The sequence below is a fragment of the Poecilia reticulata genome, chromosome 21 (assembly GCF_904066995.2).
Source record: "Poecilia reticulata chromosome 21, P_reticulata-male-v2, whole genome shotgun sequence".
In the NCBI taxonomy this organism is placed as follows: Eukaryota; Metazoa; Chordata; class Actinopteri; order Cyprinodontiformes; family Poeciliidae; genus Poecilia; species Poecilia reticulata.
In genome coordinates, this window is record NC_088850.1 from 5,626,774 (window position 1) to 5,650,215 (window position 23,442).

Consider the following 23,442-nt stretch of genomic DNA (forward strand, 5'->3'; position numbering starts at 1 on the left):
TTTTTCAAATTTTTTAATAACCAATCATTATTTTTAATCCCTAAATATCTTTAGGGATTAAAGATATTTAATCAGTAAATGTAAAAGTAAGCGGTATAAATCCAGTTTTGCTCCAAAATTCAATTTAACATAGATTTAATATATTTTTTTTATCTTGTCCTAACGAGGATACCGTATTTAAGTTGATATTTTTATTTTATTGTTTTTATGTTTTTAACATTTTAAAGTATTGAGCACCTGGCCACATCTTATTATATTTATTGTGTAAAGTTTGCTGCTTGGTAAGAATCTACCTAATGCTATAAATAAACTTGATTGATTAGTTTATGTTTTGTTGCTTCTTTTATTTTTTTCTTTACCAATTTCTGCCATAAGCCTTTCAAATAATCACAAAGTAATACATATTTCCTTTGTAAATGTTTTCCTTCTTTCTGCTAAGGAATATTCCAGCTCAGCTTGAATACCAATCACAGTTTCATGGCAGTTTTTAGTTTTCTCTTCCGGGTTCAAGTCAAACCTCTGACTTCTTTGCTTTACTTTCAGATTATTCTCATATCTGTTAGTGTGGTTTTATGTCCTCATTGTTAAAATACAACAATGATAGATGATATGTGTATATTTACACCAACCTGCCCGGTCAGAAACACACTCAGCAGTTTCACCGGCCATGCTTGACCCGAACAGGACACTAATCTGTTTTTAATCGGATAGGCTCTCCGCTCCACCTTTTCCTCTCTGCTCTGATGATCTGTTACTACGCAGCTCTCTCATTTTCCAGGCTGTTGTTAGGAGCAACACTGTGGAGAGCAAACAGGAGGCAGAATGGACCGTCATCCCAGAACCAGATGTGCCACCGCTGCTGGAGGGCGCCACTAAACGGGACGCAGCAGGAAGGTACAGATTAAATTCACTGGAAAACACAAAACCTTACCAAGTATTTTTGGTCTAGCTTCTAGTCCAGCTGTCTTAGAACTTAAAATAAGACAAAACTAGCTTACATGTAAAATTTCAGATATAGGAGCTTATTTTAAGTCAATAATTCCTTAGTATTGTTGGAAAGTTCTAGTTCCACTGGCGCTGTTACCTAGCAACGCCGGCCACACCCAGCCCGTCACCTAGCAACCGAGTTCTAGTTCCACTGGCAGATTATTTCACTTATGCTATGGAAACAACTTCATATTATGAATGAAATGGTTGATCAATATTAATGAATTATTTACTAAAAAGAAGCTTTTACTTTACATTACACATAATGTAAGAACTTTTTAAATTTTCTTATGAAAGAGTTTAATTCTCATGATAGTGATCAAAGAAGTATCAAACAGCTGCAGGTAGAAAATTATATAAAATGTCTTCAAATTTTGCTGGACGATAAATTGCCCCAGAAGTTATCGTGATAAACGATAATATTGTTGTTTTGAGATCATTTTAAAGTAATAAAGTGGTAATAGCATTGTAATGCAAAGATCAACAACTTTAAGTTCTTATGAACATTTGACTCTGCAAATGGAAGACATTTAAATAAATAAATAAACAAAACAACAGAAATGTTAAATAGAATGAATTATGAAGTTTCTATAAACAAAAATTGTGCTTTAAAAAAAGAAAAAGCATCAGATTGAAGACTTTTGTCTTCCAGTTTTTGGTAGAAAGAGAATAACAATAAATTATTCAAATAGAAATTCAAATAGAAATTATTGAGCTTATTGTAATTTATCATACAGTTAATTGATTTATTGTTTATTGAGACAGACCTAGTGGCTACGCTTAACTAAGTTTAGTGGAGTATTAACACAGTTTACTAAAGGAATAGTTATTTTCTGTGATTCTTGGCACAGCAGAATGGTTCCCCTGAAAAGTCCCTCGGACCCGATGGAGTCTGCAGACGATCAGACGACAATAATCACGGAAAAACTAAACCAGATCATCAGGCAACCTTTGGACGTCTCCTCTCTGGCGCTGGATGAATCCTCACTGTTTTCTGACCTGAAGGTAATCGACGGTTTCCCACCGGTCTGCGTCTGGACTGAGATATGCAAACATGAGCGTTAACCCTTGATGTGTTTCCCAGGAGGTAGATGAAACGCTGAAGGATGAGATGAGAAGGCTCTCAGAGGAGGAACGGCGAGGGCCGGCAGCCACATCGCAGCCGTTCCTGCGCCAGCCGCTCCTCCTCGGTAACGTTCGTCATCTGGAGCAGCTCAGACGGCAGCTGGACGACGTTCAATCCGCCGTGGAGACTCTGGATCACTTCCTGGCCACCCTGAGAGACATCAAGGCTGAGAGTCCAGCGCTGCTGGCAAACCGAGACCCAAACGAGCGTAAAACTGAAACGGAGCTGCTGAAGGAGAGACACTCTTGGCAGGCAGCAGTGGAGAGGTTGAAGCCTGCTATGGCGCAGTCCCATGTTGTTGACTGCAGCTTAAAGGCAGCGGGGATGACTCTGACCATGGATGGAGCTTCTGTGACATGTCGGGATGTGGCGGCCGTTCTGTCCGATCAAATGAGAGCCAAGTGGCGAGGGGGAGAGAAAGAGCTAGATATTCTGGAAAAGAATGGCATCCAAAACAGCGAGGACGTGGAGGAACCGAGATTTGCTCCAGTTGTGACAGAAGAAGAGTCGACATCAGAGGTTAAGAGGAGGAAGCAGGAACCAAAAACTCAAATATCGGCATCTGAAGAGGATTTCTTGCAAAGAAGCCCGAGCAGCCATGCTGGGAAAGCTGGAGACGAGCGTAAGGGTTTGGTTCAGAGGAGGTTTGCCCTGTTGGCAGTGCTGAGAGAGACCAAAGCAGCAGCTGAGAGGTTGGAGCTGCTGGAGCCGACGCTGCCGGCTCTGCAGCAGAGGTACGACGCTCACCTGGTTCTGAGGAGATTCAGCTTAAACCACACAGCAGCTAAACATGTACAAGTAGCTGCGTTCCCACTACAAATGTTAGCAAAACTTTTTCCATGTCAAAAAACCCACAGTTTATAACTTTTATTAGAAAATATGTTGTTTACGTTTATGTTAGAATTATCATTGTGTCGTGACAATAACCAGTGAGAAATCCAGGTCCTCTGCCTTCTCCCAGTAGAAGCTGCAGAAATCCATCACTCAGAAACAACCAAACAGAGCAAGGAGGAGGGTCTTAGCGCTGTCAATCACCCTCACGTATCTGCCACTCTCTGCTACACACAACATAGCCTCCCACGAATGCTAATGCTAGTTAGCATAGCTACCCATGGTGGTAGATAAATGGTTTTCTGTTGTTTCTCTGCCATTAGCACATTTAGCATCATGTACACGAGGATGACTCACAGCGCTAAGACCCGCCTCCTGGCTCTGATTGGTTGGTTTTGACCAGGAGCGTCGCATTTCTTCAGATAGCAGAACAGGGAAGAGCTTGAGTTTTATTATTTTTTCCACAGATTATCTCTCATCCCAAACTGTCACAACAAAGTGACAGCTTTAACAAATTATATGAAAAACAGATTCTTTAAAATAAAAATTACTTTTGAAATTCCAATTTGTGCAGTTTTATGGTATAATACTTATCCAGTCAAGCGTCTGGACAATTCAAGTAACTCATATCAGCTGCAGTGAACACATTAGGTGAGAAGTTTCTTGAACTTCCTCTGCAGGACGCGGGCTTTGACGGAGCTGGAGAGTTTTCTTGCCAGTCTTGACTCTGAGGTTCAGTACGTTCATGATGCGTCTTCAGAATCAGATTTTCCCAAAGAGAATCAGAGCAGAGAGGTGGAGGATCTCTGGGAGGAGACAAGGAAAGCCACATCAGAACGGTAAAGTCACGTTAAGTGTAGCTGCTGTGTGTCTGTAATGTACGACAGCGTGTCAGGGTAAATGTAGACAGACATAAAGGTAAAAAGAAAACCCCCCAAATTTTGAGATTAATTTGTTAGAAAAATACTAAAATTTTCTAGGAAAATCATGGAAATTTCAGAGTTTCAAAAGTTAAACATTTTAAAACTTTGAAACTCAGAATTTCTAAGTTTTTTCTAGAGAATTTTTGAGATTAATTTCAAAATTTCTGAGTATTTTTCTAACAAATTTTGGACGTTTGGAGCCCAGAAATACAATTGTTTTTCTAGGAAATATCTCTGTTTTATTACAAAAATTGTTAGTTTTTTTCAGAAAATTTTAGACATTTCCATGTTTAATTTTTCTAGAAAATTTGAAATTAATCTGAAATGTTCTCAAGGTTATTCTAGCATATAATGTTTTCCTCTAGAACATTCCCGAGATTAAGCTCAAAATTTCTGATTTTTTTTAATTTTTAGAAAGTTTTAGAGCCCAGAAATATCATTCTTTTTCTAGAAAATCTCTTATATTTGTTGCAAAGTTTTTTGTTTTTTTTCTAGCAAATTTTTGACTTCTGAAACTCAGAAATGTTCATGTTTTTTTTCTACAGGATTTGAGAGATTAATTAAAAAATTTCTGAAGGAGCTGCTTTTTTTTTCTCTATAATTTTTTTGTTTTACTCTTTGGTGGAAACTTGCTCCTCCTTTTTATTATTTTCTGTCTTCAGCTGCCCTGACAGTATTGATGTGTGTTAGTGAAGAGTTTGTGTTCACCGCCAGGCTGGAGCAGGCTCAGGCCCTGACAGAACTGCTGAGGAGGTTCCAGATCATGCGCGGTGAGCTAAGCGGCACGCTGCAGACGGCCGAGGCAACCATAGGTGAACAAGCCTCCTACGTCGGAAAAGATTACCTGCAGAGGCTTTACGCTAAGGTACAGCAGGCTGTTAAATTCATGCTGACATCACCTTGTCTTGTTAAAACCAGAAATTTAAATGCAGTGATGGGTAGCGCTAGCTACGGCTAATTGTACTAACAATTAGTGCTATAGCACTAATTGTAAACATTAGTTCTGCTACTCCCAAAGCATTACCACACTGTATTTAGCAGAAGCTAATGCTAAAGCGCTAACTTTAAATCAAATTAGATCTCGAAAAACTACAATCCTCTAGGACCAATTTAATTTTGACACATTTTTGATGTTCTTAGACATTAAATATTTTATTTATGTTCACATCATGTAATCTACTGTTACTGTGGTTTTCTGTTCCTGCATGTTTCTTGATGGAAATGGGGGAGAATGTGAAGAGAGGAAGTGGAGCTGCTCCATTCTCCACCCACTTCAAAATAAGAGCATGAATTTAAACGTTGAATTCTTAACAATCAATAATCCAAACTTCAACACAGATGTTGAACTTTATTCATCTGAAGGTTTACAAAACCACCAAGTAAATTAGGAGTGCTTTGGAATTTGTCCTAAATTACTTTTTGGAAAAATTAACTTTGGGGAAACTAAGTGCACTAAATGTTTTCAAAGTTAGCAAAATGCTAAATGCAAAATTAGCTTCTCTATTAGCAGGTTAGCAGAATTGTGGCCTCCACTGTTAATATGCAGTTTATTAAGGTTTCAGACCAACAAATAAACCAATAAATACAAACGAGAGTCTAGAAAACGCAATTTAAGCTTCCTCTAGTTTCTAAATAACCAATTACGTTCAGAAGTTATGAACTTTGTGTGTTATCTAATGTCATTATACATAGGACAGCTGTTCTGTGGATAGCTCAGAGGATTGTTAGAGAACATTGTGAACCGAAAGCAACATGGACTCCAAGGAACACAGCAGACGGGTCAAAGATGAAATGTATTAGTTAATCTCTCTTCTGAAAATGTTAAAACTAAAAGTCCTCGAATTCTGTTGTAACAGGGAAACAGCATGGAAATGCTCAAGGTGAAAGAATATTTCCGCTTATCACATTAGGTTACTTTAAACTGTAAAGTGTGAGAGATTAGTAATTGTTTTCTATGTGCGTTTTGAAGGTTGGAGAGACGAAAGCAGAGCTGAACGGCCTGGGAGACGACATAGAGGAGGTCCGCAGCGTCTGCAGACAGCTGCAGTCTCTGCTGCGTCAGGTCCCGGGCTGCAGCGGCTCTCCATTTGAGAACGAAGCCGACGCGCTGATGGACCGCTGGCTGGATGTAAGTTCAGCTTATCGCATCTTAATGCTGCAATTTTAAACAAATAATTATTTCACAATATGCATGAAAAGAAAAAACTCCCCACCTGGTTAAAGAGCCGCATTTCTCTATTATTTCACTCATAATATCAAATTAAAATAACGGCTTATTTTACTTTAGAATAATTTAAATTCTTGTTCCAAATTGCATGAATAAAATTTCTGATCTGATAACAAATTTTATTAAATTCAGCTCAAAAACATTTAGTGCGAACAGGACATAAAAATAAACCAGGGTCAGATCAACGCAACGCACTTCCATCTCAGGATACAAAAACATGCTGCTAAGCATTCTGGGAAATAGCTCCCACTTCTGTCTTTTTCTTCTTTTAGTTTTTTAAGTGCTAAACTAAAAACTTGACTAAATTAGTAAAAAGTAAAAACAGCTTACAGTTGTAAGTTTATCTTTCACAAACTCACATTCAAAATCTAAAACTAACTAAATTTATTTGACTTAAAGAGTAGAAAATACAACAAAATGTGACTCAAATGTTTTACAGTGTATAAAATTCCAGCTATTTTAGGTTATTCTACCTTATTATGAATGCATCTTCACTTCCTCTCCCTGTTTTGCTTCGTACTTCCTGTACATGCAGATAAATTCGAGTTAAAAGTTTGATGGTTGACAGTAAAGTTTTGTGCTTTGCTGTAATAAAATCTCTTTGCTCTCTGCAGCTGTCTGAAAGAACCGATTCCCACCTGGAAAACCTCCATCTTTGCTTGACGTTGTGGGACGGAGTCCTGCAGCTGGGGCAGGAGGTGGAGAGCTGGACCAACAGCAGAACCGCGGCGCTTTCTCAGGGTCCGTCTTTCCAGACTGAGGACGACATTAAGGCTCTGCAGGTAAAACCGAGTCTCTGCTGTGTTTCGGAACATGAACTGGTTATGATTCCCCAGCTGGCTTTTTGAAGGATATTAACTTCTTTCACTCTGGCTGCAGAATGAGATTATGACCCAGGAGGAGAGTATACGGCGTTTCCACAGGAAGGCTGCAGAGATTCAGTCGCTGCTTCAAAGTGCAGAGCCCCCTCTGGAGCTGCAGGTTCACCAACGATGCTTTGCTTTCACTTAGTTTTGGTTTAAGGTGTAAATTTCAGGATGTATAAATATGAAAATCTTGTTCTGTAGCAAACCTGAAACCAGAAACTTCCTTCAGAGTTTCTGGTTGACACTTATTAACAAATATGACTATATTTTGTAAAATTTTAAACACTAGAACATATTCCTCTTTAAATTAAACTCTTTAATCAGAAACAAAGTTGCTATGTAGAATCTTATGAAAGTTTGTTTCTGTTTTTAAGGTTGTAGAGACCCAGATGAGGAAGAAAATAGAGCAACTGAAGGAGCTCCTTTTGGAAAGCGAGGAGGTGCACAAGCAGACGGTGGCCACAATGGGACAAATTACCGAAAGGATGGCAGAGTCTCTCAGCTCCCTGCAGAAGATTCAGGACTCCCTCCGCAGTTTTTCTGCTCCAGACGTTGCAACGGTCCTGGCGAAACTTAAGGTAACAGCTTAAATGACGCTTTTTTTTGTAGTGCTATTAATTAAAATTCACATTACTTTGCAAATTTTTTTCCTTTTAGTTGGGTTTCAGCTGCTTCTAAAAAACACCAACCTGTTTTTTCGGCAATAAGTGAATGTTTTTTTTTTTAGTGTTTGGGAAATTAGCTGGTTTAAAAACATTTGAAATGTAACACATTCCCCTGACCTAGTGACCCCAGTGAAGCCCAACCCGTTACCTAGCAACCCAAGAAGCCCAGCCCGTCACCTAGCAACCCAAACTGAGCCCTGGCATGTCTGGTCAACTGGTTTTACCGCTGTGTGCGCTGTACAAAGGGTTTAAGTTTATAATTATGTTTTAACTTGTTAAACAAAAACTCCTTCACAAATTTGTTCCTTTTCGTGATCCAACGTCCTTCATTTGGTCAAAAGTTGCTTATTTATGGTGGAATTTGTGTTCAAAAATATGAGATCACTTTTAATTTCTTATTTTCTTTCTCAAAGAAGTTTTAACGGGAGTTTCATGTTAAGCTTTGCCCAAACTTGCTATTTCACTGTTTTTAAAAGGCTCATTTATAACAGTAATATCTTCCTCTATGTCACATGTGTCAAACTCAAGGCCCGTGGGCCAAATCCGGTCCACCACAGCTTTTTATGTGGCCCTCTAGATTCTAGACTAAACACTAAGTGAGCTTAAATATGATGTTATTAATCAAATCAATGCAGTTTTTATCTGTTTACTGCCAAATTATATCAATCAGTCCGTCCAGTTTCTTGAGGATTATCGTGGAAATTCACGCAAAATCAACAAATCTCCACACTTTTTTGCACTAATACATAATTAGGAGTTTATTGCAGATTTTTCTCAAGAATTGTCAAAAACTTTCTTACATGTACTGAACAGCTGCCTCAGTTTTAGTTGATGTCAGGTTATAGTCCATGATCTATACAGCGAGTTATAAAAAGTCACATTTACCGGCATAAATAAGCGCAAAAATGTCCAAATTAGAACCACAAGCACTTTGATTTTTGAGGGGAAAATCACAAAAAGAATCACAAAATCCTGGAGGGACTGAAAAGATGTTCAATACTATATTTTAATTTTAAGGATTCATTGATATATTAACAGTTAGTGATCAGGTTTTATGAATACATTCTGACACAACCGGCCCTTTAAGAGAGTTCATGATCCTGATTTGGCCCAAAATGAGTCTGACATCGCTGCTCTACAGGAATTATGTCGGCGGCTCCACACTGAAGATGAACAAGCGCAGAGTTTACTGGAGGATGTGCAGGTTCTGGCCTCCATCGCCGGCCCGGACGGCCTCCAGAGTCTGTCTGTCAGAGGGATTCAGCTGGAGGAGAAGCTCAGAAACACACATCAGCTTTTCGCCGAGGTGGAAGAGCAGACCGAGAGGAATGTCCAACACCTGGACAGGTAACCTCACGTTTTCATTCGTATCACATTCTGGGAAAGTAGTCATTTTAATGGTTTTGTTTAGTTCTTCTAACAAAGCTGTAACGATGAAATTCTGTTGATTTTGTCTGACGTTCAGTTAATTTAGCATATTTTTTATTCAAGCCTTAGAAATGCATTAAGAGATAGAAATAAACAAATCAATTCTTTTTTTAAAATGAGAATATCATTTTATCGCCTAAAGTGCAACTACATAGAATCCATTCAGTGAATGCTTGATCATTTGTAGCAAAGAATGCATCTGCAAAAAAAACTTCTAACATATGAAAAACTTTGACTTTTCTGCTTGACTCAGCATTAATAGTGTTGGATGGCCTGTTAATTATTTTTTGGATTAACAGATTAAAAACTTGATAGCAAAATATGCTTAATTAGAATCAGGTGAAGCTAAATTAGGGGTAGAACATATTTAGAGACAAGCGTTTTTTTCATATTAAATGTAAAATGTATGTTCATTAATCATTAATTGAGTCTGTCTGCTCCAATTACTGATTAAACAATTACTAAATCAGCTGATGATTATTTCAATAATTGCATAATTGTTATTGTTGAAGTTCAGATTCAAACCTTTTACTCACAGGCTGTGGGAATAAAAGTCAGGCAGGAAAACAGGCTAAACTGGAGACAAAACCAGAGCTGCAGCGAGTTTAGCTTGTTTTCATTTAGCAGCAGGTCCTGCTCTATGTGGGAACGTTTTCCCTCATTGTAATCACTATTGTATTCTGTGCAGTCTGTGCATTAAAGCCTGTGGCCTTTGCAGGCTGCAAACGGAGAAAGAGCAACTGGAGAAGTGGCTTCGTGCAGCTGAGGAAGAGGCACTGAAGACGAAGAATCTGAGTTTTCTCCAAGAAGAGGCACTTCAGCAAAGGTAATTAAATGAAATTATGAGTTATTACAACAGAGTTAGTTGTACTTAATCAATATTATTGGTTAGACATTGTGTTTTTTTTTAATGCACCATATAACTGCAGCATACTGCAGAACTTTTATAAAAACGACAAAAGCATTATTTATTTAACATGTTTTATTTCAACAAACATGGCCTTTGGATCAAATTTGTGCAACCTTAAATACATATTTATATGTTTACTTTATTACATATCCTAGTTTTTTATTTTATTTTACTCTTTATAGTAAATATCTAGGTGAGGTAATTTTATTTATGTAGCACATTTTCAGCAACAAGGCAGCTTTACAAAGTGCTTTACATGAATCAGAAGGAAATATAAAAAAACAACAAACCATAAGAGACAAAAAGGTTAAAGTATAAAACTACATTTTTTTCCTCATGTTTAAAAAAAATACAAATAAATAATCCATAATTTATAAACTAGTATGGGTTTCTCTGGATTTTGATAAAATATTTGTTTTAGACGACCAGATATGTTCAGTGTTTGGAAAACCTGGACTTCCATTAAACATTAAGCTATGTTTTGTTTCTAAAAGATTATTCATTTATGATTTGTTTGTCTCATGTTTTTTTTTCACTGTAAAGAACATCCAGCTTCTCAATCTGCAGTAAACTCCCAATTATGTTGTAGCAGAAAAAGGGGCGGGGATTTTTTGATTTTGTGTGAATTCCCACCATAATTCTCAAGAAACTGGAGGAACTTATTGATATATTTTGAAGTAAACAGATAAAAATGGCATTGATTTGACTGATAACATAATATTTAAGCACATTTAGTGTTTAGCTTAGAACTTAGAGGGCCACATAATAAGCTCTGGAGGGCCAGATTTGGCCCACGGGCCTCCAGTTTGACACCTGTGATATAAAGAGTCTAACTGACTTGTTTGTAGTTAATAATTAGTTTGTTCTGTGTGTTGCAGAGGAAGATCAGAGCGTATTGCTGAGCTCGTATCGTCTTTAAGAAGCAGTAACCTGCAGCAGTGCTTGCTGCTGCAGCAGAGCTGCGATCTGCTGCAGCGATGTCAAAACTTCTGCACAAACCTTGGAGGCGTTTCGGAGGGGGTGACGCCCCGGCTGAGTAACGATTCAGAAGCATTTCAGGGTTTGGTTGAATCCATTCAGTCCTGGTTTGATGATCTGAGGCAGAGTGACGGAGGTGGAGAAATTAAAACTTCAGCAGAGCAAAGACATCGTCAAGCTCAGGTAGGAACACAATCCATATTCTAAACAAATGCAAATATTTCTGAAATATTTAGCAAAAATTAACAAAATTACATATTTCTGTGTAATTTAAAGATTTTTAAACAACCTAAAACAGCACAAAATTAACTTCCAAACCATTTTATTCCACAATTTAGCCTTTAATTATATAAAAGTAATTATAACTGATGATAAAATATTTGTCAATTTGTGAATCTCAAATTAAAATTCCACCTTTTGATGCCAAATAAACATTTAAACTGTGTTTTTAAAAATGTCTGTTATACAGCTTGAACAGAGCGATGCAAAAGCCCTTCCCCCCCACTCCTGTAAATATGGTGGTGGCAGCATCATGCTGTGGGAACGATGCTTTTTGTCAGCAACAGGAAAGCTGCAAAAGACTGGAGATTGGATTAAGGGTTCACCAGAGCTTCTAGATTACAACACATTCTGGATAGAATGGTCTAGTCAAAGTCTAGCCCTAAATGTAAATGAAACTCTGAGCTATTTCTCTAGATATGCTGGTAGTCATATGCCCTAAAAGACATTTCTAATAGCAGTAAAAAGTGGTGCTAGATGCAAATTCACACCACTCTTTTCAGATATTTACTCTTAAAAATGTTAAAATATGAATTGTATCTTTTCCATTTCATAATTGCATCTATTTTGAGTTGGTCTGTCATGTGAATATGAAAAAAATTAAGGAAGTATGAATAATTTAGCAAATCATTGACACATTTTCTCCATTTGTCTAAAGTTTGTCCAGCTCGTTCTAAGCATGTTGTGCAGAAATCATGTTGCTGCGACTCATAAACCGAACAAACTGGAATCACCGGTTAATGTATTTAACAGAGCAGACACAGTAATCTAAATAAACAGATTACGTCTCCCTCTGCTCATGTCTGAGTCTCTGATTCAGTGAAACATTTAGTTTTTGTTTCAGGCTGTGTTAAAGGCTACAACTGGAGCGGAAACGCGTCTGGAGCAGCTCAGAGCTGCTGGAGAGAGTCTGAGCCAAAGATCGTCTCCAGACCTGAAACAAGACGTTCAGGTGAAGATCCAGAAAACACAACAACACTGGAAGAACCTTTTGGAATCCGTTCAGCCTTATTCCAGGTGACTAGAGCCAGAAATATCTCTTCAAAAACTCAGATTGTCACAGTTTTAAAACCTTCTCCAGGGCCGGCCCAGGGCTTTTTGGGGCCCTGGGCAGATTTTCATTTGGGGTACCCATACCAACATGTCAACAACGGATTGTTTTTTATTCCTGTGTTTAACATACCTGCTATCATATTAGCATCATTTGCAATTAGGTTGCATAATTATGGCTGTTTATTTGAACTTTTTAATAGCAATCTAAAAAAAAATGTAGATTTTTAACTGTAGAGTAATATTTAGGTGTTACATAATATTTTAATTATTTGAAAGTAACATCAGCTGATGAGCACTAAATTTACAGCAAACATGTTAACAAGCTTGAAACAGCAGGAAGAGATTAATCTATTATTGTTTTAACAGCTGTAATAAAAATAATATATAAATTATTTTTACTCATGTAGTTTGTGTGTTACTGCATATCCAATTTGGAATTATAAAAATAAATTTGCTTAATGGGAAACACTGCAATTTAAAAAAACGTTTGATATAAAAATTTTGTTCTAGGTTGAGTAAGGAAATTAGCGTATTTTAGCATGTGAACAAATTTATTCACATGAGATTTTAATTGTGTTTATTTTTTAAAAATGGAAACACAGCAGTTTGCAAAACTGATAAGTTTTCAGTTTATTGACAAAGTGTTGTGCACATTTGTAATGGAAGCGCAGCTCCTGTCACTTTAAATAGATATACATTTATTTTATTACGACAGCTTGGGGCTCTTGGGGGCCCCCTGGTGGTGTGGTGGTCCTAAGCAGCTGCTGAACTCGCGTTGGGCTGATTCTGATCTTCTTTGTTGGTCTGTTTATTAAGAAGCTTTTGCGATGTTGTTTTAGGGCACTGGAAGATGAGTTGGAGCTCTCCTCCGCCTACCTGACCAGCAGGCAGGAGGCTTCCTGCAGAGTGGAAGAGCTGAAGCACCAAGCGGAGCAGCTTCCATCTTTATTCCCCTGGCCAGGCTCGGCCGAGCGAGCGAAGGCCTGCCTTCTCGCCCGGCAGCTGCAGGCTGAATCTGAATCGCTGAAATTAACCTTAACCAGTCTGGATGAGAAGAGGATGGAGCTGGCTGAGAAAACCAGGAACGCCATCTGGAAAGATTCCTCCTGGGATGAGTTGGAGACCCGTTGGGCAGCACTTATGGCAGAAGTGAAGGTGAAAGGATTTTACTGCCAGTTGAGTTCATGCTGAAATGCATTAGAGATTGATAAATAACGTCTTTATTTTTGTACAACCTCACAGATATTTTAAGAATGCAAAGATAAAAAACCGCATATCCAAAATCAAACAAGTAACAATGTACTATACATTAAATAATGGAATAAAATCAATTAAATCAGTTGTCTGTAACTTGGGGATTGTGAACCCTACACTCCAAAAACACAAACTCTTATTGAGTATTTTTGGCCTGTTTTGAGTAGAACAGTAACTTGCTCACTCTTGGTTGCCTAGCAACTCACTCCCTCACTCTTTGGTTACCAAGCAACAACCTGTTGAGTGACTGCAGTTTAAAGTTCCACCACCATATTAAAAATAAAAAACAACGTGGAGAGAAAACTGGATAAAACAGGAAATCTCATGTTTCCCGTTTTAAATGTTATATATTTAAAACTAACATAAATTAACAATATTGACTGATATGAAGCATTTATGTTTTTCATGTCGTCCGGCCCTGGGTGAATTGTTTTAATTTTTACATTTTACTCTGTCTGATGATGTATTTTTTAAATAACAAATGATTGATTGCGTATCCTAATTAGTAGTAATTCCCTGGAAGGCCAGTTTTTAAAATACGCTGAAGCAGTGCTGCTCTTACTTGAGCACAGGGACCTCTGAGTTTGAGTTGCTTGGTCTCCCTGAAATGTCCGCAGGGTTTGTGCGCCCACCTGCAGAACGGTTTGAGTAATGAGGAAGAGTTGTGCCAGCTGCTGCAGGCCTGCCACCGCCACCTGACAGCCCTTCAACAGAGGATGACGGCCTGCCAGCCCCGAGCAGAAAGCTCCGGCGGGCTGACCTCTGATGCAGCAGCTCTGGAGGTAAAACCCTTTAAGAAAGCTGACTCTGCATGTTCTCTCTCCACCTGTATCATGTTTCACGTTTCTCTTTTTCTCCGTCCGCTTCCCAGGCTTTGCTGAAACAAGCAGCAGAAATTGAAAAGGAGCTTTTAGTGCTTGTAACGCTCAGGGATTCCCTCGCTGCCAGCTGCACAGCAGAAGCCCAAGCCAGCCTTTCAGAGGAAACCGGTAACCTCCAAAACCACAAGAGGGCGATAGAGCGTGCAATCTCTCTGCAGGGAGAAGCCTCCCTTTTACAGGCAGATCTAAGAGATCTCGCCAAAAATGTGGAGGAGCTGTCTGTGTTGCCAGATGTCTTCCAGCTGACACAGCAGTGGCGTTCAGTACAGGTAACATTAAAGGATACTGCAAAGTGTCACTACATCCCCAAATAAACACATGTCAAAAACGGCGGCACGCATGCTTTCAATAACATAAACATTTGTGCTTCTCAGGAGTGGGATAACAGATTGACACAGCTGGATATCAGAGCTAATGGCCTGCAGAGGACCAGGGGAACACAGGAAGTGCTTCCTGCAGAAGCCATTTTTACTGTCAGTGCTGTTTGGAAAGAACTCCTCAGGTACTTCGTCTGTTTATGACAGCAAATAAAGGCAGATGTGAGCTGCAAGCAGCTCTGCAACAGTGACAGACAGCAGAGGATGGCTGATTCAGCAGAAAGAATGGAGAAAACAACGTTCTTCTTGTTTTTATTTATTTTTATGGAAGCAAATTCTGTTGTGCAAATTCAATGAAATGGTATATAAAACAGACTGATCTGAAAATGTCAGCTTTGGCAGAGAAGTATTAGGGTCACACCGAGAATATAAAATTATGAGATTAAAATCATAAAATTATGAGAATAAAGTCGTAATATTACTAGAATAAATTTGCATGAGAATAAAATCATTACTTTAATATCGACTATTTTCAAAATATGACTTTATTCTCATATTATTTCAACTTTATTCTGAAATATTATGACAAGTTTTTCTTGTGACTTTATTCTCATACAACTTAATTCTCATTACGTTATGCTTATCTTAATTTAAATGTTTTATTTTTCACTAGTAGAGTCACAGAGTTCATGAATATAGAAGTTTCTGTTACAGAAAGAAGTGAAAAGTCGTTTTCATTTTCATAAAAATTCACTTTCCATTCATTTCTAAAAACATTTTGTCTAAAAAAAAATTAATTCTCTCCTCTTTTGTGCCCTAAATCCAGCCTGAGGTCAGTTTTTAACCAGAAAAAGGAAGAATGTGTGGAAGTGACGGGCGAGGCGGTGAGAGGCGTCATCAGAGATCTGCAGCTGTGGATCCAAGCAGCGAAAGTTCAGACGTCACCTGGTCAGGTAATAAACAAACGTTTCCATTAAACATGGACCAGGTTGAGGTTTAGATTCAACCCAAAAAAATGCTCCTAACGTAATATATCACTGCTGTGTTATAACAAACATTTATTTACAGTTTTTTTTTTTATACAGAGGCTGAAATTTAAGTCAACTTTATGACATAATATAGGAACCAATGAAACGAGCAATAAATGTTACATCATTTTAAAAATATATTGATTTACTTGTTTGTTTATATTTTGAGTGAATTATTTTCAACACTCCAGAGAGATTATTTCACTTACAAAACTTCTATGTGTTTTGATATTAAATCTTATAATATAACATGAATCTGTTATGTTAGAAAAACCCAAAAATTAAATTTTTTTTATTAATTCATCGTTTCATGCAAACTTCAGTTTGCAAAGTCCTTTTTTTTTTTGCCAAAAATGTTCAAATTTTAACTTTTTCTGCAAAACATGTCAATTAAAATTCTTAATTTTAATTAAAAATCAATGTTATTTGTAATTTTAGATTCTAATTTACACGTCTGAATAAATCTTAATGATTAAGGGTTTTTTCAAAGTCCCTTTTTTGTCAAAAATGTTCAAATTTAAACTTTTTCTGCAAACATGTCATTTAAAATTCTTAATTTTAATTAAAAATCAATGTTATTTATAATTTTAGATGCTAATTTACACATCTAAATAAATCTTTAATGATTAAGGGTTGTTTCAAAGTCCCTTTTTTTGCCAAAAATGTTTAAATTTAAACTTTTTCTGCACATGTGAATTAAAGTTGTGACTCAACTCTGTGCTTTTGTAAGTCAGAGAGGCTTCAGGCTCCAAAGCTTTTTTCGGCTGCACTTTATCTTAATAACATGAAAATTACCTTTCCCTTTGTGCCTCTCAGACCAAGCAGAACAGATTTTTCTCATGAGTTTTATTCTTTTATTCATTGAGCTTTAAAATGCCACAGATGCACCCATCCTCTAAATTATAGCGTTAAATCTTTCCCCCCTTCGCTGTTCTTGTTAAAAATAAAAGACAGGATGCAGGAGGATCAACTGGCCGTTTTTCAATCAGCTTCTTAGCGATAGTGATGTTTTCATAGTAATAAAAAAACAAATCTAAATGTAATTAAAGCTATTTTTTGCTCTCTCATAGGCGGTTCTGGATGAAGGTCTAAAGCTTCAAAACAAACTTTACGACGTTCTTTCCCAGCAGAACATTCTGGTAAACTGTCTGGGTGAAGAAATGACGAAAACTCTGGTGAAAAGCGCGTCAGAGGTTTTGATGGAAAGTCGAGGCCTGGTGAGAATATTCTTATTAAAGTGTCTAACTTATGGCCCGGGGGCCAGAAATGGCTCACTGTAGCTTTTTATGGACCTTCAGAATAACAGTTGTGTGCTTAAATGTTATGTTATCAATCAAATCAAAGCATTTTGTCTCAGCTTGCTGCCAGATTACATCATCAGTCCCTCCACTTGGTCACTATTCCACCAAATCCATGAAAAATCAACAAATTGTGTCACGCTAATGTATAATTGTGTTTATTGCAAAATTTCTGCAAAAATGTTCAAAAATACGACTAACTCCCACCTGCAGGTGGCAGTATTTCCCACTTCTACTGCACTGCTTTATTTGATGTCTGCGATCGATACAGCGAGTGAAAAGTAATTTATTTTAATTAATGTTAATAAATTACTTTATTTTTAAAGTAATTTAAAAAATAAATTACTTTATTTTTAAAGTAATTTTAAAAATAAATTTATTTTTAGAATTAAAAAATAAATTACTTTAAATATCGCAATATTTTTTACAAATATTTTGTGATATTTGTAAGAAATATCGCAAAATTTCTTACAAATATTTAAACAGCTCTGGAAAAAATTAAGAGGCCACTTACAATGCTCAGTTTCTCTGATTTTACTTTTTATAGTTAAATAAAATAAATAAATTTTTTAAAATCTTTAATCAATTTGCAAATATACATATAAGAGACTCCATAAGAACAAATAAAATTTGGCCAATTTTGTACTTAAAAAACCCCACAATTTTTCTTTCTAAATGTATATTTATACAGCTCTCAGAAAAATGTAACCGACCACTTAAAATGATCAGTTTTTCTGATTTTACTTTTTATAAGCTTATGTTTTAATAAAATGAAAATTGTTATTTTATTCTATGAACTACTGACAACATGTCTCTGAAATTACAAGCAAAAATGTTGTATTTATTTGCAGAAAATGAGAAATGGTCACTATAAGAAAAGAAGCAGAGCTTTCAGAGCTCAAATAATGCAAAGAAAGCAACAGCATTACTAATGTTTTAACTCAGGAAAAGTTCAGGAATCAATATTTGGAGGAAAATCCAGGAGGTTTTCAATGTGGTTCAGTGCAGTGGGCTCCTAATTTTTCTATATTTGTATAACACAAAATTTTTCACAAATATTTATATATTAGTGATTTTGATTACAAACAACTTCACAGAATCAATCATGAAATCCTGGAGGGAGTAACTAATGTGAAAACAATTAAAATGTTATTTAATTTAAAGACGTACATCTCAACTCCACCCATAGCTACTTATTAATATTTTTGTTTTTTGTGGGGGTTTAACAGGTTAATCAAATGCAAACAGAAATGCCAAACGGAGGTGAAGAAAAAGCCGGAGATGTTTGTGAACCCGACTCAGACAGACACCAAGATGGCCGGGAAACGTTACACGTCCCAACCAAACTGCTCACTTCTCAACCAGGAGTATTGAAGAATGAAACTGAGGCCAATAAACCGAATCCAGAAAACATCCCTGTTATTTGTACAACAGCTGCTTTAGACAATATTCCAGCCGTTTGTTCAGAAAGTCCAGATGTTTTTGGGTCAAAGGAGCCGCTGTCTGCGTCAGGAGAAATTAACCTTCAGATTGCTGTTGAGTCAACGGATGTGACAGTTTCTGGAAATATTGCAGGAACAATCATATCCGCCTCACTAAACACTGAAGAAGCCTTAGTTTTAGAACCGTCTTATTCAGACAAAATCAAATTACCGGTCGTCTCGTCCCCTAAGGAATCGACTGACGCAACCGTTCCTGGGATCAACTACGTGTCCGACGCTCCGCCGATGCATTCAGAGAGGCTTGATGCCTTAGAAGACCATTCTGATGTCTCAACAAAAGTATGTTTAGCTGAACCAGAAATGAAGAAAGAAAAAACGGAAAAAGAGCTGATTGAAATCACAGAAAAAGCAACTAGATTTTCCACAGATTCAGCCCAGTCAGAGTCGGACCAAACATCCTTAGAAACCTGCATAAAAGCTGCAAAATCAGAGGCTGTCGGTGCAGGTGCAAGAGAACAGGATGAGCAAAAAGGGCAAGTCAGTGGAAGCAAAGATAAAGTGTTCACTGTAGTTTTGGAGCTGGAGTCGTTTGACATACAGCCAAGTGGATATGTAGGAGATCAACACTGTAAAACAAGTTCAAACGCAGGACGACTTCCTGAGAAGAAACCAAGACCCAACCCTGAGTTAGAGGGAAAACCTGCAGAGCAAAAAGGTTCAAGCAGGCAATCAGAAAACAAAGAGACTCAGCCGGCGCATGCAGTAAAGAATGATGAAGCTCTGACTCTGTCTGAATCCGACTCCAAATGTGAGTTTGAAACGGCTCAAACATCCCCAGTCAGCAAATCGGGGGCGACTGCCTGTCACTCTTTGGGGGAAACTGCGGCTCCCGCCCTGAGCTCTGCGGAGGATTCGGTGCCAAATCGAGATGAAACTGAAACCGAAAATCAAATTGATGCAACTGACAAACAACTGACAGCTGCCGACAGTGCAATGAGCCCAGGTGGAGCAGGTGAGGGGGCGGCGCGAGGAGGAGCTAACGACTCTGAATGTTCAGACGGGAAGCTCTGTCCCACAGGACAAGACGGCACTTCACTGCTACCTGAAGGAAAGAAATGGAAACAAGATGGAGCGCTGAAAGAAATGCTGTGGCCACTGGGAAAGGTGAGCTGTTTGGTTTATTTGTTAGCACATTTTAAAAGTTTTTTCACTTCCTTTGCTTTTAAAGTAAGAATAAATGGAACAAAAATAACATGAATACCTGGATGAGCAATGATGAAGACTTTCTATTCGCTACATTAGACATCAGATATAGACGATCCTTTTAGCTCCCATTTCAGAATAAACGTTAAAATTATTCCATACACAGCTCCATCCAGTGTTACTTCCATAAATGTAAACCTTCTTTTCCTGCACAAATAATAGATGGAACAAAAAACGTTGTTGTGGGTGGAGTCAGATGAAAACGTTACGTGACGCGTCGTGGGCGGGGTCAAATGAAGACGTGACGCAGCGTGGGCGGAGTCAAATGAAGACGTTACGTGACGTGTCATGGGTGGAGTCTATTGAAAACGTTACGTGACGAGTAGTGGGCGGAGTCAAATGACGACGTGACGCGGGGTGGGCGGAGTTAAAAGACGTTACGTGACGCGTCATGGACGGAGTCTAATGAAAACGTTACGTGACGAGTAGTGGGTGGAGTCAAATGACGACGTGACGCGGGGTGGGCGGAGTTAAATGAAAACGTTATGTGACGCGTCGTGGGCGGAGTCAAATGAAGACTTACGTGACACGTCGTGGGCGGAGTCAAATGAAAACATCGTGACACATCGTGGGCGGAGTCAAATGATAAAGTTGTTTGACACATCGTGGGCGGAGTCAAATGAAGCGTGACGCGGCGTGGGCGGAGTCAAATGAAGACGTTACATGACGCGTCTTGGGCGGAGTCAAATGAAGACCTTACATGACGCGTTGTGGGCGGAGTCAAATGAAGACATTACGTGACGCGTCGTAGGCGGAGTCAAATGAAAACATGTCATGAGTCGCAGCATTGGCGAAGTCAAATAAAAACGTGGTGCGGTGTGGGCGGAGTCAATTGAAAAATGTTTTCCCATGATATGTTGAGTGTTAGAAATTTAGTTTTGATTGTCAAGGATTCTGGAAGATACATATATAAACACAGAGTGAGGAGTATAAACTTATGGCCAAACAGAGAGTATGAAATGTTGAGAACAATTCAAAGAAAGAATCCTGAAAATTTGAGCCATTTGGATTTTTTTTTATGTTTTCTTCGGAGGCCAGGTGAAACATTTTTAATATTTTTGTAAATAAAGCCCCCACACTTCAACCAACCATGACCATATCAGGCACCATATGAGGTTGGATGTATGCGGTGTTGGTATGTGCAAAGTTTGGCGAAAATCCAAGCTGCAATTTTTGCGTAACAAATTTCGCAATTTTGCAGCTCCACCTAAAGGTGGACAAAAACTAGCTAGATATTGTCAATATTGTTTTTCTAATTGGCAGTTTGAAGGAAATTGTGTTTTTTTTTTTTACGGTTTTAAAATTATGGATAATTTAAATTGTAGTGTGTAGCAATATTTTATTAAGTTGTAATGGGCAAAAAAAAAAAAAATCCACCGCCATAACTTTTTTGCTTCTTCCTAACCTGCATATGGTGCCAGGTTTTATTTTTGATTCTAGTGGGTGGGATTGGTTTTGGTTAATCCAGATTTCATGGCTCTGGTGGAAAATATTCCAGACCAACAACTTTGGCACAAATGGATGGATCTGTTGGAGAATCTGTCTAAGAAACTTTGCCACATCAGTTTTGTTGATGTGATTTCTAAGTTTGGAGTTATAAGCTGAAGTTATAGCGCCACCTACAGATTTCCATCTGTTTCCATCTTTATCTTCAGGGCTCAGAACCCTGAATATAAAGGTCATCAGGTTAAGCTCTCTTCTGACAGATGAATTTAGTTTTTCCTTAACTTCATGCAGATTAAGACAACAACTTGTTCTCAGCTCTTTAGATTTTTTTATCAGGTAAGGTTGACATTTACAAACATGTCTTGCAGTCAAGTGTGAGAGACACCAGGAAATAAAAATGACATTTTAAAGCTGTAATTTTATGCTAAACTGCTTTTTTGCAAGAACAGATTTGCGTTTTTTTTTTTTTTTTTCTTACCTGATCATTTATCGTTTGAACGCCTCCCATCTGCCAAAGTTCATTTTAAAGCATTGGCCATCCGCTGAAAAGCAGCTAAATTTGAGCAAAATCCTGAACAATTTGAGGTTGGTGCCAAAGCAGCTTTCACTTCATTTCACTTCTTATGCTTGTTTCTGGATGCCTGAAATATTTCTTTAGGAATTTGTCAGTAAGAATTACAGCATCGTTCGTTATCTGGGTTAGTATCTGTTTACAGTTTTATCTGTTCAGCAAGGAAAGTTAGGCTTTTGTGTACTTTCTACAGATAGCCAACATGCACAGGTGCAGAAGAGCATGACACCATGGGCATTTTGCATTTTGAATTGACCAGCTGACCAATCAGAGCAGGCCAGGTTTTTAGGACGGAGCTCTTAAAGTGACAGGAGCAGAAATGTGGTACTACTTTAGGAAATCTAAACAACAATAAAATAAGTAAACTTCTGCTCCTGCACAAGACAAAACAGATTTTGTTTTGTGTCAGACTTTCATTTTGGGCCGTATCAGATTGTACAGATGAGACACATTAACAATTTTTTGTTGTTTTTCTGATATTTTGCAGTTCAGAATCAGAAAATTTAGAAACATTTGAAAGAAATTTTGTGCCATATTGTGTAAGATGGTAACTGACTTTTTACTTGTCATGTGGATCGCAGACTAAAGTTGACATTAAATAAGGAAGCGGTGGAGTAGAAGTAAAAACTACTACCATGTTAGCTTTTGAACATTTTTGCAGAAAATTTGCAATGAATTCATAATTATACATTAGCGCAAAAAAAAAAGTGTGACAATCTGGTTATTTTCCATGAATTTCAGCAATTGTGGAATCATAAAAAACCAGAGGCTGGTAGTTGTAATTTGGGGTGTAGACGTTTCTATAGGGCCACATAAAAAGCTACAGTGGGCTGGATTTGGCCCCCGGACCTTGAGTTTGACACCTGTACTCTAAATTAAGCTCACAGTTGAATTTTGATCATTAGATGACTATTTTTCCATTTCCTTGTTGCAAATCCTTTAGCATGTTTCCATTCTTTCACCGCATAGAAACCAGCCACAACACACACCTTTGTCTTTCCCCTGACGTTTATCAAGGCGGCTCCCTTCTTTTGTAATCTGCTAACGTTTTTGGTTTCAGTCCAGTTTGGCCACACTGTAAAAAAAACAGAGTCAGCGTTGTTTCATGTGAGCAGATGGGGAATCCTTCACCCCCAGGGCTTCCCACTCTTCTTCACTCACCCAGGCGCATTCTTGTGTTAACTGCACTGACTGGCTGAGCCACTGACAACCTGATATTTGCAGCGGCGGAGGCGGGAAAAAAGAGAACAGGAAGCACTGTTGTTATCTGTGGACAAACATGGGGAAAGGCTAAAATGTGACGCCACTCCTGGCTTCTTTCTGCGTAGCTTCAAAGCCAAAGAGTCATGGAGTCGGCGCGGGTCCCGTCGGGGTCGGCATGTGGCCCCGGCGCTGAAGAGTCGACAGGTGGATCACCGGGAAGCCACAGCTACAGCTCCGCCTTGCAGGACAGTTTATCAGCGATTCAGGCGTCGCTGGAGCAAAGTGACATTTTACAGGTGAGTTTTAACTGGTTTTAATGCAAAACCTGACCACAGCTTCTGTTCTAAACTAAGTCACAAATATTATCTCTTATATTTTTGTGCACATTTAATGCAACACTTTTTGAAACAAGTTGAAGTCTCTGTTTCCAAATGAAGGGTTGAATCATTTCTGAATGCTTCAACCC

At 38.1% G+C, this 23,442-nt stretch overlaps 1 protein-coding gene and 1 long non-coding RNA gene across 3 annotated transcripts in view; one reads left to right on the plus strand and one right to left on the minus strand.

The window, feature by feature from the left end:
- The window catches only part of syne2a (spectrin repeat containing, nuclear envelope 2a), a 110,649-nt gene that overhangs the window by 20,532 nt on the left and 66,675 nt on the right, over positions 1-23,442 (plus strand). Inside the window, exons 27-47 of the mRNA XM_081602442.1 lie at positions 779-894; positions 1,842-1,992; positions 2,072-2,847; positions 3,625-3,783; positions 4,582-4,732; positions 5,837-5,995; positions 6,709-6,876; positions 6,974-7,075; positions 7,335-7,538; positions 8,767-8,972; positions 9,772-9,879; positions 10,842-11,124; positions 12,065-12,237; positions 13,113-13,428; positions 14,145-14,309; positions 14,399-14,677; positions 14,783-14,910; positions 15,552-15,678; positions 16,824-16,970; positions 18,281-19,657; positions 23,102-23,272. Of these exons, the coding sequence (XP_081458568.1) occupies positions 779-894; positions 1,842-1,992; positions 2,072-2,847; positions 3,625-3,783; positions 4,582-4,732; positions 5,837-5,995; positions 6,709-6,876; positions 6,974-7,075; positions 7,335-7,538; positions 8,767-8,972; positions 9,772-9,879; positions 10,842-11,124; positions 12,065-12,237; positions 13,113-13,428; positions 14,145-14,309; positions 14,399-14,677; positions 14,783-14,910; positions 15,552-15,678; positions 16,824-16,970; positions 18,281-19,657; positions 23,102-23,272 (5,466 nt within the window). The remainder of the gene's footprint in view (positions 1-778; positions 895-1,841; positions 1,993-2,071; positions 2,848-3,624; positions 3,784-4,581; positions 4,733-5,836; positions 5,996-6,708; positions 6,877-6,973; positions 7,076-7,334; positions 7,539-8,766; positions 8,973-9,771; positions 9,880-10,841; positions 11,125-12,064; positions 12,238-13,112; positions 13,429-14,144; positions 14,310-14,398; positions 14,678-14,782; positions 14,911-15,551; positions 15,679-16,823; positions 16,971-18,280; positions 19,658-23,101; positions 23,273-23,442) is intronic.
- LOC145549732 (uncharacterized) lies at positions 5,934-7,529 on the minus strand. 2 transcript variants are annotated; one of them, XR_014085577.1, is made up of 4 exons: positions 7,439-7,529; positions 6,733-6,850; positions 6,568-6,617; positions 5,934-6,022 (listed from the first exon to the last, which is right to left on the minus strand). It is a non-coding gene; the product is annotated as an uncharacterized LOC145549732 (long non-coding RNA). The 2 variants fall into 2 exon arrangements; XR_014085578.1 differs by having other exon boundaries at positions 6,733-6,870.